The following is a 21,343-nucleotide window of genomic DNA, read 5'->3' as shown; positions in this document are numbered from 1 at the left end:
GTTCAATCTTTTGTCATTGTTGTTATTTTTCAGTATTTGTCACCTGAGGTAGATAAAGAAAAGAAATTAACTTTCCGACGTTGTAACACATAGGAGGAAAGGAACATTTTTGCATGGGGTGGGTTGCAAGGGCCATTCCACAGAGAGCAAGACCGCTGAAAGACCTTTCAAAGACCATGAATTTTGGTTGATCTTTCAGAGGTCTCTCAATGAACCTACAATGGTCTTTGAGGTCTTACACGGGTCCTGACCAATCTTTCAGTGGTCTTTGTGGTCTTCATGGGCTCCAAAACTTTTTGAAACGGTTCAAAACAGTCTTACAACGGTCTTACAGGAAAATGGTCTTTCAGTGGTCTTTCAGCAGTCTTTCAGCGGTCTTTCGATGAACTTACAAAGGTCTTTATAGTCTTTCCATGATCTTTTGCCAGTCTCTCAAGATTTTCGCGGAGATCACTGTAAGACTCATGAGAGTTCATTGAAAGATCATTCTCAATATGATGTTCGCACTGATGTTTGTAACTCTGTAGACGAAAACGTAGAATATAATGCACCATTGATTACCCACGACTTTGTGGTAAAAACTATAAATAATCTCTCGTGCAAGAAAGCTACTGGACATGATAACTTGTCTGTAAAACTGTCAAAACTTTTAATTACCGTCCCTATCGTTTTGTCCACGCTTGTTTATATCTTGAACCTATCATTAAATGAAGGACTGTTTCCAACCGAATGGAAAACTGCTAGAATTCAACCAATTCCCAAATCAGGTGATAAAGCATTTGTTCAGAATTATAGACCGATAGCTATTTTACCTGTGCTCTCCAAGATCATTGAAAGAGCTGTAAGTTCAAGCCTTCTAAAACATCTTCTTCAACAAGAAATATTGTCTCCTAATCAGTTTGGCTTTAGGCCTAATCATTCATGCGAGACAGCACTTCTTTGTATGGTTGATGATTGGTCGAAGCAAGTGGATGGTGGGAGACTGAACGGTGTTGCATTCATTGACTTACGTCGTGCTTTCGACACAGTAGACCATTCGCTTCTCCTCAGAAAACTTAAATCATGTGGCTGCTCTCGATCGTGTTTAAAATGGTTTGAATCGTACTTAGAAAACCGCAGACAATTCGTTTCTTTTGGTAATGAAAAGTCTTCTACGAAAGAAATTAATGTAGGTGTTCCTCAGGGCTCAATTCTTGCCCCGGTTCTGTTCTCACTATTTATCAACGACTTATCGAATCATGTTACTAGTGCCTCAGTATATATGTACGCAGATGACACTACTATTTCAGTATCTGGTAAGACTAAAGCAGAGGTCGAAACCAATCTAACCCAGGCACTATACGAGACCTATTCATGGATAAGAAATAACAAACTGATCTTAAACTATAATAAAACAAAAGTAATGCTATTAGGGTCAAAACAAAAACTAAGTACTACCCATAATCAACAAATATCAATAAATATACATGGCTGTACTCTAGAATGTGTAAATGAAGTGAAGTGTTTGGGCGTAACAATTGATAATTGCCTTGACTTTAAGCAACATACCAATTCAATTTCAAACCTTATCAAACGTAAGCTTGGAATTATTCGCAGGAATAAACATTATTTTAATCAATCTCAACTTTCCAAACTTTATTGGGGATATGTCATTCCCCATATCCTTTATTGTTCTAATGTTTGGTTTGGGAGATCAGAAGGAAATTACGACACGCTTAACAGGTTACATAAAAGAGCAGCGTATCTGATATCAAATCGCACATGGATGACACGTTCTGAAATCGTGTTTAAAGAACTAGATTGGCCCTCTCTAAACAAAGTTCTCCATAGAGCCTCATGTGTTCTTATGTATAAGTGTGTCAACAAATTATCGCCCGCCATTTTATACGATAGACTTTCATTTGTCGATGATGTCTCTACGAGAACCACACGTAGTTCTGACAAATTGCTCTTGAGATTGCCAAAATGTCGTACGACCTTTTACCAAAAATCTTTTCTGTTCCTAGGCTCTTTAAATTGGAACCAGCTACCTGACCATACAAGATTTTCAAAATCCGTACATTCTTTCAAATACCAACTTAAACACAAATAGACAAATCATATCCTTCATTTTAATCAGTATACAATACACTTATCACCCACTATTCTCTTGTCCGTGCCGTTCCTAGTACTCTTAATCTTGATTGCTGCTCTTTTCTTGTCTTTCTGTGTTTCCCACTTATTATTTAGACATTAAAGCGTGTAGTGTTTTGTTTGTTTTGTTTTTCTTTCTTTTTATCTCGATGTATATTAGTGATGAAATTTCCAATGATGCGATATGTCTTCTGCTTGTTTTTTTTATTCCAAAATTAAATTTATTAGTACTGTGTGATACATTGCCTTATGTTTTAACGATCTTTCATTTTTATTTTTCATTCTATACATGTATATATATAATCACAGGGCCCTGAGGTAGACCAGCTTTTAATGTTAATATCTTGCGTATTTATAATCTTGCCATCTGTAACTCGTAATATATTTTCGTATTTTACTTTGTATTTGTTCCTTTTTTATGTATCTCATAATGACCTGTTACTATGTTTTTCGTATGTTTTTTAATGCTGATCAGGCCACTCTGTATAAATATTCGAGAATAAATAAATAAAATAAATAAATAAATAAAATTCAAAGATCATTGAAAGACCAGGCAAAGTCCATGGAAAGAATTCTGAAAGATCACTTGTCGCATGAAAGATCTCTGAAAGACCATTGAAAGATCTCTATAGGACTAGTCTAAGACCAGTAAGACAAGAAATATCCATCAGTCTTTCAGAGTTCTTTGAGGGGTCTTTCTGAGCCATTCCACAGAGATGACAAATTTAGTGATCTTGAAGACCACTGTAAGACCTCACCAATTTTAAGTCTTTCAGTGGTCTTTCAATTGTCTCCGTTCTGTGGAATGGGGGCCTAGCACTTAGAAGTGCTTCACTATCTGCTCAGAAGTCAAACAGGGAGGACCTATGGGTCAATTATTGGTTCAGAAATGCTGTTGGAAAATTGAAGTTTTAAGACTTGAATTTAGGGCAGTTAGCGCTGCATTTTCCATGTCAAAGCATCAAGAACATTAATGCCGACAATTGAGGCCTTCCTGACAATTTCCTGCCTTTAGTCACAGACGTCAAACTGTAAGTGAAAATGATTTTGATTTCTGTTCATTTTGTATTTTGATTGTGTCATTGATAAAGTCAAGGTCATGAAAGGACCATTGAATTTTATATAAAGAGAAGAGTGTTATAAACTATCTCAAATTTAATCAATGTCATGTTAATTAATGATTAATATGAAGATGATTTGTTCCAGATGAGGACACAGATTTATTAACTTTTGAATCTCAGAAATTGGAAAGAAATGTTTTTTAGAAAGAGGTCATTTATGATGATTTATGAAGTCATATATGATGTGTTTGATCCTCGTTCACCATCAAGTATGCAAGAAGTGTTAGAAAGAATTTCTTTATGTATTGCTAAGATAAACATGTGGATGACTTCAAACTTCCTCAAATTAAATGTTACTAAAACTGAATTCACTGTACTATGTCGGAAAAACCAATTAAATGAAAATCTATCCAACGTAAAACTCAATGTATGTGATAATGAAATTACACTATCCTCTAAAGTTAAAAATCTTGGCATATGTATCGACTCGTACACTCTCATCTCATGTCAGTAATACTGTACATACCTGTAATTTCCATCTTTAGAATCTGTGGCGCATTAGAAGATTTATCAATGAAAACACTTGCCATCATGCAGTTAGGGCACTTGTACTTTCTCGACTCGACTATTGTAATAGTCTCTTTTCAGTTCTTTGTGTTTAAGATCAGAAAAAACTTCAAAGTGTTCAGAATCGTGCCGCACGTTTAGTGTTTTCAGTTGGTCGCAATGTACATACGTCTCCTTTGATTAGGGAACTCGATCCATTGGCTCCCTTTTTCTCAACGTGTCATGTTCAAACTTTGTCTGTACATTTATAAATTGGTTAACAGTACTGGTCCTTCATATCTTGTAAACACAATTGCTCATTACACACCTGCTCGTAATCTACGTTCCCTGAATGATACCACGAAACTTGTTATTCCGAGAACAAACCTCTCCATAGCAGAAAAACGTTTTAGTATCTAGCTGGATCTAGACTTTGGAATACACTCCCCTCTTCCATCCGAACAACACCGACCATATCATCTTTCAAACGACAACTCAAGTCATACCTTTTTCCAAATACCTAGTTTTCTATTTTCATTTATTTAATATGTATTTGTTTTGATGATTTTTACTATCACTGTTTGGTTTGACTTGGCTAACCCATCTGGGGCCTGGTGGCCTCAAGTGCTATACTAGAGCTTCTGTGAATGATATGCTGACCGGGCTTGTCCCTTAAATTGTTGGTGAACGAAGCAGCAAGCAAGAGGCCACCAGGCCTCATCTGGCGCAGTTGAGAACACCAATAGTTGATGCAATTTAATGTATACAATTCTGTACTTTTTTGTTACTTAAGATTTATATTTATATTTTATTTCTGACAATTGTAAGCGCTGTGATACTTTTTGTGTGTAGCGCATATAAATAACCGTTATTATTATTATTTTTTTGTTATATGTAAAACATTTTGAGGACGGATCATGCTTATTAATCAGTTGTGAAATTACAAATATGAGTATTTTGAAGATTGGAAGATAGTATTCCTATGAATACTGGAATTAATCTAGGAAATTACATATATGAATATTGTGAAGATTTAAAGATATTATTCCTTAGATTATTTATAGTTTGGGTAATGTTTGTTTTTAGATGGGTTCCAAGTCTGGTTCCACTGGTTGTTCCAATGGCCATTCCTATTGCCGTTCCAGTAGTCGTTGCGGTCCCATTCCCGGCTTCACCATGATTATGACTGTCAAATCCCACTATGGACAATACTTCTAAAGAGAGTCCGAGAGGGAAGACAGGTTTCGTCGTCGAATGATGTAACTAGTTAACGATTCGTCAGTATCAATGAACATTGAACTGGAGTGATCATTTCATCGCATAAAGTGGGTTACTTTGTATGTTATTTCAAAGACTTATATTTTATTGTTACTCTGAAACAATAAAGCCATTGAATTATCTTTCTACAAGAACCTGAATACAGTTTTAATAAATTATTTGAACTGTATTTTTATTGTTCACGTAATTATTTCATTCTATGTCCTCTTGAGTTACTTGGGTGTGACGACTGGTTGCGAGAAATTATTGTATGTCCTCTTGAGTTTACTTAGGTGTGACACCATCTAATAAAACACTGATTAACAACATCCCATGAAAATTACCTTACAGGACGAATTCAGGTGAAAAAGATTTTTTGTTCCCTATCCATCCCATTTTCAGAATAGGAACGATATTGACTGACCTTGTTGCGAGGAGTATCTTTTTGTCCTTGCCAACGACCAGACTACTGATAAATTCTTCATTTTCTTTCATCTCCATGATGGCTTTTTGTGTCCGGAGATCCCAAACCTTCAGATCAAGAACAAATTTAAAAGAAAGATATCTTAGCATGGGTCTATAGTTCAAATAAAAGATCTCCAAATAAGAACTGTGGCCCCTGCCTTACTTACAGACAGGTACGATTGATTTAAATCTGTACCATGGAAATCCACAAATATCATAATTATTCATTCAGGAAATTGAATGCAAATGGGTAGAGTTGCTCACACCTGACTTCACAAATTCAAACTTAAAAAATCAATAATTTTCATTATGAAAATATTCTGATGCTTGATGATTTTATTGTAAAGAGAGATGGAAAATATTGATCATAAAACTTGTAGGGACAGTGATTTTCCGCGATCGCGGAAAACGGACGGAATTCACGGAATCAGCTTTTTGAAACGGAAAGTGGCTTTTCAAACGGAAAATCACGGAAAACTTGTTTTTTCTCAAAATGCACAAAATATCATCAGAAATTAATCCCAAATCCTCAACAAAATACGAATATCATCTGAAAAAAACACGATCTCACTTTGCAACAACAATCATGACAATCAACACATCGTAACCACACTCGAGCCCCTCCATCACTCGATATTATCTAAATTAGTTTACACTGACGTCCGCATATAAGGCAGAATACGGCCGTGTGTTGCTGCCCTCTGCGTTCGGTCATAATACGATGATCACGGTGATTCAACAAATCCAAAATGGCGGATAGGCGGAAGTCGTCGACTGCTCAAAACGATGTCAGAAAAGTCCCCAAATCAGCAATAAAATCCCATGTTACCATAAAATAATGCTAATAATATGAAAGGTGAGGATGTTTTAATGTTGATTATGTTTCTTTAAATAGTTTTTGAGCTAGAATCTCTTTGATTATAATGGATTTCAGAGCGATGTTAGTACATTGGTAGATGCAAATTTTGACCAGCGCTAGCATTTTGACATCGCGCTACTCATTGCGTATTGGTTTTCTATGTAAATGGAATTGTCACTTTTTCATGTACACAAAGTCTATGGGGAAACGGAATTTCCGTTTTCAGACATGCTGAAACGGAAATTGAGATTTTCTGAAACGGAAAACGCAATTTTTTGAAACGGAAAATCACTGTCCCTAAAATTGGTATGAGGTTAGTTTTGAATCCACTGCATACAAATGAAAGTACCCCCCCCCTTCCAAGATATCCCATAATTCTGAGTTCTTACCTTCAAATGTCCGTCATCATCGCCAGTAGCGACCAGGTTCTCATCTACCACAGCCAAGCAGTATATGGGAGCTTCATGGGCCATCTCCAAACTCAGCTCTACAGAAGCAGTGGCTACGTCAAGCTTGCTTACTGACTTGTCCTTGGAGACAGAAAAGATGGCTGCCATTTGAAAAGAAGAGATTTTGAAATATTGTATGGTTATCTTATTTACTATGAAGTTAACTTTGAATTCAGTGAGAGTTTAATTCAAAGTATATCATGGTACATTTATCTGTTGATATTCATCTAAGGTTAGAAATCTAACATGATGAGGACATTTCAATAAGAACAGTCAAATTAGTTACATCTCAACCAGTTTTTATTTTTCATTATTATTTATTTTATAGATGCCATCAGGTCCCAGACAGAGGAACTCTGAATGCTGGGACCTAGGAAGCATTTTATCATGTGTGTTGACAAGTTGTCAGATCCATCAGTTTTCCTTAATTTTGATTGGCTGAGAAGCAGTGTGACTAAGGTAACTGTCATATAAAACAGAGGGGGGGGGGGTGTTTCACAAAGATGTATGACTTAGAGTCACACTTAAATGCCTAGTTGCGTGCGATATAAAAGGCTTGACCACATTGGTCAGATCGTGCCATGAGGACGTGCACTACTGTGTATCAATCAATAAGATTGGGCGTTGCATATCATGTACGCATCAGCATTTAAGTGCGACAGTAAGTCATACTTAAATCTTTGTGAAACACCCCCCAGGACTTAATATCAGATAAAACGTCAGAATAGTCCTTTCATGAAACGCTCCCCAGGTTTACGCAAGCAACTCTAATGGCCCAGCATGAGCTCAAACACCTACAACCTGTATCCCACATCAACAGCAACTTGAACATCCTTTCAGTTCTCACTTACATTTCCCATCTTCTGAGAAGGCAATGGCCCGGCAAGCTTTCTTGTGGACTTCTTCAAACATCAGCTCCTCGTTGGGTTCTTCTGCTGAGTAAGAATACCTAGGAATGGTACCAAAATAAAGAGACAGAACTGACGGTTAAGGTAAATATCACTTTACAAAAAGTTGCTTTAATAAAAGCAGAAAGATTTGAGATCTATCAAAGAACAACAGAGTCATGAATTTTTAAAGTTTAACATTTTACTGAGAAAAAAATCTTTTTAGGCCCCATCATAAACTATACTTACAATGTGATCGAGCCATCCATAAGTCCAGCAGCTAACATGTTACCCTTGGGGTGAAATTTTAGGGACATCACACTCTCATCACACGTTATTGTCTTTGGCAATTTGACCTACGGCAAAAGGGAAAATAAAATACATGTACTTCGTATAAATAATAGAAAATAAAATTAGTATTCCACTCCTAAAGTAGCCTATTACACATACCGGTACCCAAAACTGTGTAGGAAGTACAATGTGAGCGGAAGAGCAGAAGAGCCAGAATAGCAAAGGTTATTTTATACAGTATCTATATTAAGGCAATAAAACATGTTGCCTATTGGATCAAGCACAGAAAAGCAAAATATTTTTTTTTTGGCTCACACTTCACACATATTTTTGATGATGTCCTTGCTTTAAAGTTTCATGAAATCTATTAAATTTTAATTATTATTTTGTGTCAGTTACCAAAGACTTGATTGAAGATTTTAGTCATGTCACTGATATCAATTCTTCACCACATGAAACTTATCATCCAAACTCATCCCAAGAAGATTTTCTTTTTAACTTACCGATAGTAAATTCCGATCAAGTCATAAAGGCTTTAAATACAAATTCGTCTTGTGGCCTTGATGGAATAAGTTGTAAAATAATTAAATTATGTGGTCACATTTTGATTCCTTCTTTAGTATTTTTGATTAACAATTCTTTTTCATCCTGCTCTTTTCCAAAGGAATGGAAGGAAGCTAAAATTTTTCCCCTTCATAAAAAGGTAGTACTGAAGAAATTAGTAATTATAGGCCGATTTCAGTGTTAAGTATTGTTTCCAAGATTGTAGAAAAGATTATCAATACAGAACTAGATTCATTTCTGAATGGTTCTGGATTATTATGTGAAAGCCAATTCGGGTTTAGAAAAAACCATTCAACTGAAACTGCATTAGTATATATGGTTAATGATTGGTATACAAGTATTAATAATGGGAAAATGGTCGGTGTTATTTTCATTGATTTGAAAAAGGCCTTTGATTTGGTAGATTTGGATTTGTTGTTATTAAAATTGAAAAAATATGGTTTCTCACCAGACTCAATCAAATGGTTTAATTCTTATCTATTTAATAGATCACAACGTGTTAATATAAATGGGGTACTTTCTGAAACTAAAGAGATGCGGAGAGGAGTACCGCAGGGATCCATATTGGGCCCAAAATTATTTTCCATATTTATAAATGATATGCCTAATGTATTGAAACACTCCAAAATAGTTATGTACGCAGACGATACATCTATTTATGCCGAAGGTGATAGTTTAGCTGAAATACAAAATAAATTACAATTGGATTTAGAAAATATAGCCTGCTGGTTAGAAGATAACCGTATGATGATGAATTATGAAAAAACAAAATGTATGATTATTGGTACACGTGTTCGACTTGCAAACTCTATTTATTCCAATGAATCTCAGATGAAATAATTTGTAATGGTCACCAGATCATACAAGTCCAATCCTTTGAATGTTTAGGTATACTTATTGATAATGAATTATCATGGAAAGAACATGTATCTAAAGTAGCCAATAACATTAGCAGGAAGTTGGGTATCCTACGAAGGTTAAAAGGTTGTGTCAATGAAAATACTTTACTCACTCTATATAATGCTATGGTTTTGCCAATTCTAGATTATTGTTGTATTGTCTGGGGGGATAAATTCAAAGAAGATACCAAAAGATTAAATAAATTACAGAAAAGAGCTGCAAGGATTATTTTAAATGCCCATTTCTTGACCCCTTCGGAAAATTTATTTGCCCTCTTAGATTGGAAAAGAGTTGAAGATAGAGTTCGTATTTTCAGATTGATTTTAATGTTCAAATGTATGGAAAGTATTGCTCCCACATGTCTGTCCAAACTATTTACTTTTAGAAAAGAAATTCACTCACACTGTACAAGAAGTTCCTCACAAAATAAGTTACACTTCCCCAAATGTCATATTGAATCATTCAAACACTCATTTCATTATCAAGCCGTCTCATTATGGAATAGTCTTCAACCTGAATCTCAAAACATAAATTCCCTCTCAATTTTTAAGAAATATTTAAAAGATAACCTTTAAATCCAGTTGCAGCTTTTTTTCCAATAGTAGATATCTCCGATGTCAATTTCGATTATTATGTTCTATGTACAGACCCTTCTTTCTAATGATGTGCGTAGTTAATAGTTATTTATAGTTTCGTTTATATTTGACTTCAACTATTATGTTCTATCATAATGTATGTACATTTTCTCATGTTAATTCTCCTGTGTATAACAAGATATATTGTGATTGTTTTTTTAATATGCAGGACCCCAAGGGAGAGCAATTTTTATGTTGATTTGGTATCCTGTTGAAATATTGTTGATAAATAAATAAATAAATAAAATAATCATCCAGGTATTCTCAAAATATTCCCACTTCGAAAGTCATTTCCAATTCATGGCTTTGTTGACATATAACCTCAAAGTTCTGACCACAGCCATGACCAAAACCTGATCCGCATGTAAGTCCCTGACAAGGGATCAGATCCTAGCTACTTTTCTCAAAAGTCAGACCATCAATTCTCGATGGCATTCCAAAAACTTTCCAGTCGTATTGACTTGTGACATTGACCTTTTGACCTCTTGACCCCAAAATTCAATTAGGTCAAGGGGCACTAATATTAGATCTTTCTAAGAAGTCCAATGAAAATTCATTGGTTCTTGAGAAAACATTCACAATTTGGATGGCCGAATAGACAGACAACATGAGAACAGTTGCTTCAAGATCCGCGAGTGCACTGCTGAAACAGTATAAAAATAAACATTTGAAAAATTCATCTTATCTACAATTGTGCAAGAGAGCTAGGGCCCCAAGATACAAAAGTTGGTGAGTGATTGCAGGACTTATTTTCACAACTAATTTTATTTAGCATTACGTGCAATCAATAATATAATATCGACTGTACGATCGATTGCTAAGCTTTGTACGATTGGACCCAGGTTATACAAACCTCAGGTAAAAATCTGTTTTCATCATCCCTTTCTTCATCTCCATCATCACTCTCATCACTGTCGTCACTGTCGTCACTGTCATCATCATCATCATCATCACCGCTGGCTTCACTAGATTCATCTCCTTTTGCAGATGCATCTGGATTTTTGAAATTCTATAATATATTTAAATGGGATGAAAATCAAGAATAGCAAATAAACTTTAACAAGCCTTCTATAGTTAGATTGTGATCCATCATTGATTGCTATAAATTCATAGAAGAGAATATTTCTGTTTATTTTCATATTCAGTGGCATAGTGAGCCAAAAAAATTTGAGGGAGCCAGACATTGCGTATGAGGCAAAATTAATCAAAAGCTGTGAGAAAGCGGAGCGAGCAAGCAAAAATCTTGACTTTTACATTTATTTTTTATTTATTTTTTTGAAAGAATTTGACATAAAATTCAGGATATAATATATCTAACCCTTAATCCCCCCCCCTTTTTTCGTAGTCATGAAAATTTTGGGGAGTCCATGGCCTCTCAGGTCCCCCACCCCCCCCCCCCCCCCCATATGTACGCCAGTGTTTCAATTCATACAATGCAATGTAAAAAAGTGCTTTTTGTTGTTCAAAGAATTAAGCCTGGCCCAAGGAGAAAAACAGCATTTCGTATAAAAAATATGGGTTTTTCGAGGGGGGGGGTAAAAATGCTTCGGAGAGAGCAGCACTACCGTACTTACTGTTCCATTGGAAGTTGACGGCTCAGCCTGGTTCTCCATCTCATCCTCACCCTCGTCCAAAGAAGACTTCTTTTCTGATTCCAAGTCGGAGTCTCCCGAGATGTCTTGATCTTCTGAAGACATGTCCTTTTTCAAGTTCTGTTTCAGAGATAATGAATACCCTATAATATAGTGAATATACCCACAGAACTGTGACAAAACCAAATTGGCAAGAATCCTACCTGGGATTTTAACACACATAGAGCGATGCAGCTAGACGAATAGATAGAAACATGGACAATTAAGGAGTGAAACAGGAGTGAAACGCTGGATTACAGGTACATATTAAAAATCATTGGTAAGGTCATGTTTTTGCATCAGTAGTATTAGTCGACAAAAAATTACACCTTTTGTGAATCAAAGTGTCAATTCCCTTGGATAAGTCCTGATGGTTCGTGTAGTAGTGAATTGTACTTGGAGCATACATGAACCATCACCTGAGGTAAATAAAAACAAGAAACCTGAATAAGTCTAGATCTAGCATTTAATGTGGGCTGGGCATATCTACTACTAACAAATTCACCCTTAATGAGTAGATTTTCATCACATCACATCAGGTGCGGAAATGAAGGACTTCTGTAGACTTTCCGGTCTTCACTTCTGGTAATCGATGATTATTTAGACAGTTTGAACAGTTTGCGAAACTTTGCATGCGTTGAAAAATGGAGGTTTTAAATCTTTCCCCCACCAAAACTTGTCCAACAGATCTTTAAAACTTTCCGCTGATTTAGCTTCCACTACTTCTGTAGGCAGTCTGTTCCAATCAGAAATTACTCTTCGACTAACAAATTTACTCATAAGTTGAATAAGTTCCAACCGAGATCGTCCTGTGTAAAGCTTGAACTTGTGACCTCTTGTTGCTGAATGGATTGCTGGTGTGAAGAATGTGTCACTAGAGATCCTGAATTTTCCATTTCGCAGTTTATATTGGCTACAGTAATCATATCTCCTCTTCTTCTATAAAACAGTGAGTGAAGGTCGAGTCTCTCTAGACGTTGCTTATAAGGTAAACTCTTTGTAAGACAGGCCCCAAGAATCATGCGAGTAGCTCTCCTTTGCACCTTCTCTATCATGTCTGCATCCATTTTGAATCTCACATGCCATAAAATGTTCCCATACAATGTATTCCAGACGAGGTCGAACCAAAGTTAAAAACAAGATTGGTAATATTTCAGAAGTAAATATTTGAGAAAAAGTCCCATGTATTATTCCAAGTATTTGGTTAGCTTTCAAAACAGCCGCTGAGACATGTTGGGTGAAAATAAGTCTCTTCATCCATAATGACACCGAGATCTTTCTCCTGTTTTCATGGTTCTAATTCATCTTTATTCATAGTATAAACACTTCTTGAATTGTTTTTTCCAATATGTAGGACCTTGCCATGGTTGCCAGGTTACTCTCCATTCAGCAGCACAAGTAAGATTGGCTTCAAGAGTCTTTTGCTTAACATCAGAACTGACATCACCAATGATTTTGGTATCGTCGGCAAAAATATACACAGAATTATCCAAAATATTAGGTAAATCATTTATAAAGATGACAATTAAGAGAATGGGACCTAACACGCTCCCTTGTGGAATTCCGCTGCTTACTTTACTCCAATCTGAACTTTCACTGTTGATAGTCACTCTCTGTTCCCTTCCTGTTAGTGTGTTACAAAGGCTCTTATCCGAGCAAGTAATTTTCCATATTATAGATCTAGATCTAACATTAATTTCTTAAGGCTGCATAAGGAGCCTCTCATGAGAAACAAAAGTCTATCCTTTACAAAGTCTAAATAAATGACATCAATAGGAATTCCAGCATCAAGTTTGTGTGCCATTTCTTCCATTGCACATAAGAGTTGTGTCATACAAGACCGATATGGAGTAAATCCATGTTGACAGTTGTCTTGTCTTTCCGTTAATGCCCACAATCATTTGTATTGATTATTATGGCATATGAATATATGGCAGTTGAAAGTATGGTCCATTAGATGTTGCATCACGACATCACAAATTAAACTTTCTATCAATTTTCTATAGCTTTGTGGGAGGATAAAACATGATAATGATGATTGGCTATTATTAGTTATTTGACTTTGAGCTTTCTCACAACATTTTCATTATTCATTGGTGATATTAGGCCCTACCCATTATTGTCAATAAAATGTCATGTCGCATGCTAACCCAGGGAGCTCCGGCCCGCGAGGCAGGTCGGAGCCCAGGACTCATCCGTGCAGCGCGTCCGGGTAATATTAGGCAGATCATTACTCTCCAAAATGGGGTAGAATCATTCTACCGTAGAATAGAATGGGGTCGCAATAGCACTCCAAATAAAAGGGGAAAAATAAATGAAGCACTTACCTCGATTATATGGATGAAGGTCTACCGTGACACAGAATCCTGACATCGAGGCACAAACTGGACCCTCTAAAAAGGGAAAAGTTAGACCTCTAAAAAAAAAAGGCTCTATGTCGCGTTCGTTCTCGGTAGCGATCGGCCATTTTGTTTTCAATTTTGAAAGGAGAACGAACGAGACAGAACTTTTTTTGAGGGTCCAGTTTGTGCCTCGATGTCAGGATTCTGTGTCACGATAGACCTTCATCCATATCATCGAGGTACATTGAAAGTCTAAGTTAGTGCTGTAGCCAAACTGCCAAACCGAACGGAAGTTCGCCGAACCGGACCGAACCGAACACAGAAGCCTGGTTCGGTGGTTCGGTAAAAAAAAATCGGCACATTTATTCACTACGTAATATGAACAATGGCGGGGACTACATATATTTAAATATAAAATGAAAAAAAAAATATTGGTTAGTGATTGTGCACAATAAGAATTCCACACAAAATATTTTTTAAATCCACCATTTAAGCTCACATCTTGTCTTTGATTGAATTGTTATCAACTTAAGAATATTTTATTAACATGAATATATTTTTTCTTCATTAAATGAGGGGACATTTGAAGCTATATATAACTCGGTATAAAAGTGTGGTTGAATTACGTATTGCCGTAATCGATCGTGATCGTAATCGGACCTAATTGTTTTCTATTTAATTAAGAAAAATGACAAGACATAAATTCATTCCTCGTAAATGACAAAGTATGACAGCTTCGGTCTCGTCTTTGATTGAATTTTTATCAGTCTCAATTTTTTTATTACCATGAATTTATTTTTTTTTCTCATAAAATGTAGGGACATTTTAAGCTAAACTCGGTTAAAAAGTGTAGTTGAATTACGTATAAGTGTAATCGATCATGATTGTGATCGGGCGTCCATGTAATTGTTTTGTATTTAATAATAGAAAAAAAATGTCATAAATTCATTCCTTGTGACTGACAAAGTACTAGTAATGGTAAAGTATGTATATTTCACCTTCTGAAATATACATATCAATATTAAAGATAAATAAATAAGAGATGAAGGAATGAGGTTAGAAAAAACAGAAAAGATAAAAATTCAAAGCAAGTCAACGCATGTTCCCTGATCGTGTACCGGAAATGGTTGATAAGGAAAGTTGAAACAGGAAGTCCAAACAACCTACTCTCAGTTGCTATTACGCTGGTAAAATTCATATTCCGAATTTGAAATGTTTTTCCATTGTCAAAATTCTCTAAAAAGTGGTTTAATCTGGTCATTTACTGAAAATGAAATGATAAATTTTCAGTTCCGTCTTGGTTCTGATGATCAACGCCGAGTGATTTCATAACACTAAAATACACAGTACAGTCCCATGTACTAATTTTCGTGTTGGAAATATGTTTGAAGTCACTCGAGTGTCGATCTTTCGGGACCAAGAATGGACTGATATTCTATCTTTTTCAAGTAATTGATTGACCAGATTTAACCACTTTTCAGAAAATAGGGACTTTCTAAAAGATTTCATATTCTTTGGAATGTGAATTTTACCAGTATAATAACAGTTGAGTGGAGGTTGTTTGTCTACTGTTCCGACATTCCCGATCAACACTTTCCAATCGGAGAAGCTGCGTTTGCAATGGCATTGTAATCGATCATGATCATATCTACATGGAATAATCAATAAACAAAAAATATTCTGTTCTTTGTAATTCTGTTTCTGTCCTCATTCTCTAGTTATAAATATTATTTTCTTTGTTTTTTTATTCAATTTAAAAATGAAAGTGGAAATGACTCTTATTTTTGGTTTCAAGATTGAAATAAATAAAAGAAAGTTATGGCATGCAGCAATTTTTATAACCATTCTTTTTAGAAACAAAATTTATTATAAATATACGACATAATTTTTTTATAATTACCCGGTAGTTCGAGGGTTGGCAATCCTTAGTTTTATATGTTGATAATTTAATTGCGCATTTATTGCCGAACCCCGAACCGAACCAAAGTTCGGAAAAAATTTGCCGAACCCTGCCGAACCGAACAGAACCCGAACTAGACAGCTGGCAGCCGTCTGTTTCGAGGAGTTTTTAAACATTTTTTTATTTTTTTAATTTCTCCTCGTACACAGACGGCTCGCTATCGTGCAGCCACCATTAGGGGACTTACAATGCAAGTAAGGGGCTCTTCAATTTTTGTCTTTAATGAATCAAACTTTTGAAAATTAACGCGACTGAAATGCAAATTAATATTCCCTCTGGCATTAATTGCCAAAAAACGGGGAAAATCAAGTTAAAAGGAACAAAAACAGTGACTTACCTCGGCTGTCGCGCAACTTCACTGCCCTGTTTTATCCGAACTTAATACACATAAACATATGGCCATTGAGTCCCCTGTACAGATCGCGCTAGAACTTCGGTCTCTGTATTTGGTGAGTGAAGCCAACGGAGTTCAGCTGAACAACCAACATAACAGAGACCGAAGCTTTTGGTCTAAACCCGAACATGCCGCCTGACTTGCAGCACTAGTACTAGTCTAACTCTATCTAAGTTCTAACTAAGTGCAAATTTATTTTTTCCCCTTTTATTTGGAGTGCTATTGCGACCCCATTCTACCCCATTACGGAGAGTATTGATCTGCCTAATATTGCTCGGACGAGTCCTGGGGAACGTTTTACGAAAGGACTTGTCGGACGAAAATGTTGATGAGACGCTCCCCTGCCTGGGCCGGGCCTGGGCTCCGGCCCGCCAAGCGGGCCGGAGCTCCCTGGCCGTCGCAGATCGCATGCATGTGTGAGTGCATTTCGAACACAAACATTATATTATAAACATCATGAACATGTCACACTTTCTTCTCATTTTTTTCACTTTCTTACAATCACATAAAAAAAACACTAAACAGACATTTTGATTGAGATGTTAGGGCAAGAATCAACTAAAAAAATCGATTGGTTAAACTTACTGAAAGCTGACACTTCAAAATGTTTTAGCAGCAACGAGAAGGATGATCCACAACTCAAGGCACAAGTCACATCATCACAATCATGTAGATGCACGTGTATTGCGCAATGCAATGTTTACTACTGAAATATTGTGGGTATCAGTAGACAGTTCGGCCATACAGATTTCGAGCGTAGATCGACTCGGAATTATCAGTCTTCCAACTCGGTATACAAACCATGGTACAAACATTCGAATGGCCTGGCCTGGCCTGGTGCCACTGTTCATTTTCCTCGGTCGCCTATTTTTTTCAGCAAACTTTGACTCGATCCGTTGAAGTAATTTCAGATAATGACATAATACCACCAGATTACATTCAAACAAAAGCGAAATCAGTGGGTGTCGACTGGGGCTGGCACATATATGAGTCAGGGGCCGCGGAACGGTTTTCAAAGTGGGGGGGGGGGGGGCTGAGCCAAAAGTGGGGGGGGGCTGACCCATGCAAAAAATCACAAACCTATGGTCATTTTTACGTTTTTGTACACGGTTTTGGAAAAAAGTGAACATCAACGTACAGAAAGAGACTGCTTTTCACATGGGCTAGTATAATCCACGCGAAAGACATTCAGGGATTCCCCCCGCAAGGAGCCAAACACGAGAACAATAAGACTGTTATATTATTATCGTTTATTTTTTTATATCAATAGTAATGAGCACTATTGAGCAGATTGATATGCAAAGTTATTGATAGCTTGGAAAATTATTTCTGTGCTATTTGAATATTGTGATCTTTCATGTTGTTTTGTTCAACCAAATGAGCGAAACATTGCTTATATTGCAGTATGCATTTTTGGCATGATAATACATATTTGATATATTATCTTCTTGATCGATATTTCAAGAATCAAATTGTATCAAAAGAAATGCATTAAAAAAGAAAAAAAAAAGCTTGATATATTTTCAGATATCGTTCAAAATATTGTATTATGCAATCTTTTATTTATCATTTTGTGATTTGATCGTATAGTTTTGACCTGAATTTGCTTTCGAACGCTTGAAACTTCGATAATATATTAAAAGTATTCACTTATCAAACTGTGATGAGAGCATGCAAGCATAATACTAAAGCATGACTACTTTATTGTTTATTGATATTTATAATAGTCGTTTATAGCATTATTATTTTTATGTAAGCGCTATAGATATTTCTAATTGAAGTTTATAAGTATATAAGTAACTGTTTTGGATAATCAGTTAAAGGAGCCATGTTACTGCGACGCATTGCGCGCATTAATAATTTTTTTTATTGTTACGTAATTAGTGTAATTTTAATCTTGATTGCTACGTCATGGTTGCCATGTATATTTGCGCATAATAATAATAATAATAATAATCATAATTATAGTTGCGAGCGTTTTATCAATAATTGTCATTGTTTAAGTATTACGAAGGAAAAAGGCTGTGTCCATTTCAGTAACCAACAGAAAGCCATATTTGGTAAGTTTGATTACTTTTATTGGATTATTGCACACTGTTATTTACCAAATATATATTACGAGAATAATGATGAATGGATGTTGTTTTAATGTGAATGATGATAACTAAATTATGTAAATATGAATCTAATGTGTGAACGAGAAGATAATATGTCTGTGTATTTATGATTCTGTTTATCTGATTTATAATTTTCAGAATGTTATCTGCAACGCTTAATCTACAAAATAATTCTACTGATCATTAATCGACAATCATCTATATTAAAGAGTTCTTTAAATCGTATGAAACTCGTCCTGTCATTCGTCGTATATTATTGGAAACTCCTCTTATATAGAGGCAGCCACAGTAATTAACTTACATCTGATCAGACTATTGAAATTTAATCAAATCCATTAATTTGGTGTGAATATTATTTCAAGTTCAATTTGATACTTTTCATCATGTTCATTATTTTGAACGCATCCTATATGTTTACAATTTTTGCTATATACAGTGCGTTGTTTCAAACTATATCTATATTTTGATGTTAATAGATGTTCTGAAATCTTATCTCTGAAATTCCATTTAAAGTATAATTTTTGTCCTGGATTCATAAATGCGCTATAATGGCAGAAATTAGAAATTTGGTGATAAGACTTCGTGCTAATCAGCAGACTTCCTCTTAACCTTTTCATCATCTTTGCCATGATTTTCGAATTATGCTGTCAAATTTAATTTACAAATTTATTTATTTGCTTGAATTATTTTGTTTTTTCATTAAAACTTCTTAAACCTTTGAATTTTCCTTCATAAGTAAGAAAGAAGATATTTTGTCAACCCAAGCAAGAAGGTTTGCATTATTATTTGGGAGAACTTATAATTATTCATATCGTATTTTATTGTGAAACAAATTATGGTATGGTACCTTTAAAAAACATTAATCCTATTTTCAAGGGGTTATTGATTCCTTGACCAGGTTTAATTATGTGCTTGACAGGACAAACAGGAAAGGATTCATGTCTGTCAATGGCAATGGTATATATTGAGTCAATTTCGAAGGAGCTAGATATGGCAGATCGGATAAAATGTATTAAAAAAGTTGTGAGCGACCGAACCAACATAATAGACATCATAATTTGAAACAAAAAAATTATAGACTTTTAAAATCTGTCCCGTTTTTTGTCTCACCTGCATAGCAGCTAGAGTGAGATTTTCCGACGGCGGCGGCGGCGTCAACACCAAACCGAAGGTTAAGTTTTTGAAATAACAGCATAACTTAGAAAGTACATAGACCTAGCTCATGAAACTTGGCCCAGTATAAGGTTAATCAAATATTATTGAACATTCTGCCTGAGTTTCAGGTCACATGACCAAAGTCAAAGGTCATTTAGGGTCAATGAACTTAGACCATGTTGGGGAATCAACATCAAAATCTTAACCTAAGGTTAAGTTTTTGAAATGTCATCATAACTTGAAAATATATAGATCTAGTTCATGAAACTTGGACATAAGGTTAATCAAGTATTACTGAACATCCTGCTTGAGTTTCACGTCACATGACCAAGGTCAAAGGTCATTTAGGGTCAATGAACTTTGGCCAAATTGGGGGTATCTGTTGAATTACCATTATAACTTTGAAAGTTTATGGATCTGATTCATGAGACTTGGACATAAGAGTAATCAAGTATCACCAAACATCCTGTGCGAATTTTAGGTCACATGACCAAGGTCAAAGGTCAATGAACTTTAGCCATAATGGGGGTATCTGTTGAATTACCATCATAACTTTGAAAGTTTATGGATCTGATTCATGAAACTTGGACATAAGAGTAATCAAGTATATCTTTGAACATCTCATGACATCACATAACCAAAGTCAAAGGTCATTTAAGGTCATTGAACTTTGGCCATTTTAGAGGTAATTATTAGATTGTTGTCATAAATAATTTTCAAAGTTTATGGATATAGTGTATAAAATGTGGATATAGGGGTATAATCAAGTATCACTGACAAGTTTTAGGTCACATGATCAAGGTCAAATGTCAATGAACGTAGTATTGTATCATTATCATGAATGGTGTTTTTGTGAATAATTATTCTATAGTAGTTTTCAAAGTCAGCACCGCTGTTATATATGAATCGCGTGATGCAGGTGAGACTGCCAGAGGCGTTCCACTTGTTTTTTATACGCACTGTATATACAATTATACTGAGGGCACTCGGTCTGAAACCATTTTCATTTTGTATGTGTTCTTTATATCTCAATATGGGTCTTTAGGGGTCTTTATATAAAAAAATTCTAAAAAAACCGTCCGTTTTAAGAGTATCAAAACAATAAATTCTTCAGCTATCGCTTCGCCACTCTCATCATGATAAGTGACACTCTTGATGAGCCTCGATCCTGCATGAAAAGGCAATGCATCGAAGATCACTATTTTGTAATGAGTTCATAAAAAAAAAACTAATATCCATGAATATGTTGCAATATACCATAATTGTTAAAAAATAAATGCGACCAGAAAGTTAAGCACTTTGGGTTTCAATTTAGCTTACTAAAACTATGTGAGCGGGAGCTACGGATACAGCTTTCGGCAATAGGGGGGTCCGGAAAAAATCTGTTTCCCAATCGGACATTCTAAGCACTATTTGTAGCCGTCAACATGATGGATATTTACGATATATCTAAACAATAATTGATGCGCGAGCGCGAAACGCGAGCTGAATATTTTTGATATCATGATTTTGACCAATTTTTTTTACTTTCTAAGCACTGTTGGTTTTCATGAACAGGATGGTTATCTAATAAATCATTTTATATGCGAGCGCGAAGTGCCTGCTGAAAACTTGAATTTCAGACCCGAAACTGGACATTCTAAGTACATTTTGTAACCACAAACAGGATGGGTATCTATCTAAAATTGATTCGAGCG

General features: G+C 35.5%; 1 protein-coding gene across 1 annotated transcript; it reads right to left on the bottom strand.

The window, feature by feature from the left end:
• Positions 1 to 392: 392 nt before the first annotated feature.
• LOC129260135 (WD repeat-containing protein 55-like) lies at positions 393 to 17,049 on the bottom strand. The gene is made up of 8 exons (XM_064099143.1): positions 16,960 to 17,049; positions 11,622 to 11,759; positions 10,901 to 11,056; positions 7,907 to 8,013; positions 7,622 to 7,719; positions 6,711 to 6,871; positions 5,422 to 5,528; positions 393 to 521 (listed from the first exon to the last, which is right to left on the bottom strand). Exons 2-8 carry the CDS (start codon positions 11,742 to 11,744, stop codon positions 473 to 475), a joined length of 801 nt encoding a protein of 266 aa, XP_063955213.1. The 5' UTR covers positions 11,745 to 11,759; positions 16,960 to 17,049; the 3' UTR covers positions 393 to 472.
• Positions 17,050 to 21,343: the final 4,294 nt, after the last annotated feature.

Source organism: Lytechinus pictus, chromosome 5 (assembly GCF_037042905.1).
Source record: "Lytechinus pictus isolate F3 Inbred chromosome 5, Lp3.0, whole genome shotgun sequence".
Classification (NCBI taxonomy): Eukaryota; Metazoa; Echinodermata; class Echinoidea; order Temnopleuroida; family Toxopneustidae; genus Lytechinus; species Lytechinus pictus.
The sequence above is the reverse complement of the archived record's forward strand: the minus strand, read 5'-3'. Positions and strand labels throughout refer to the sequence as shown.

What these genes read in the sequence shown, in the direction of transcription:
- LOC129260135 (XM_064099143.1), bottom strand. Translation starts at nt 11,744, where the DNA reads ATGTCTTCAGAAGATCAAGACATCTCGGGAGACTCCGACTTGGAATCA. An exon ending in CGTCAACTTCCAATGGAACA is followed by an intron (nt 11,057 to 11,621) that starts GTAAGTACGGTA and finishes AATATATTATAG; the next exon opens with AATTTCAAAAATCCAGATGC. An exon ending in ATGGATGGCTCGATCACATT is followed by an intron (nt 7,720 to 7,906) that starts GTAAGTATAGTT and finishes TACCATTCCTAG; the next exon opens with GTATTCTTACTCAGCAGAAG.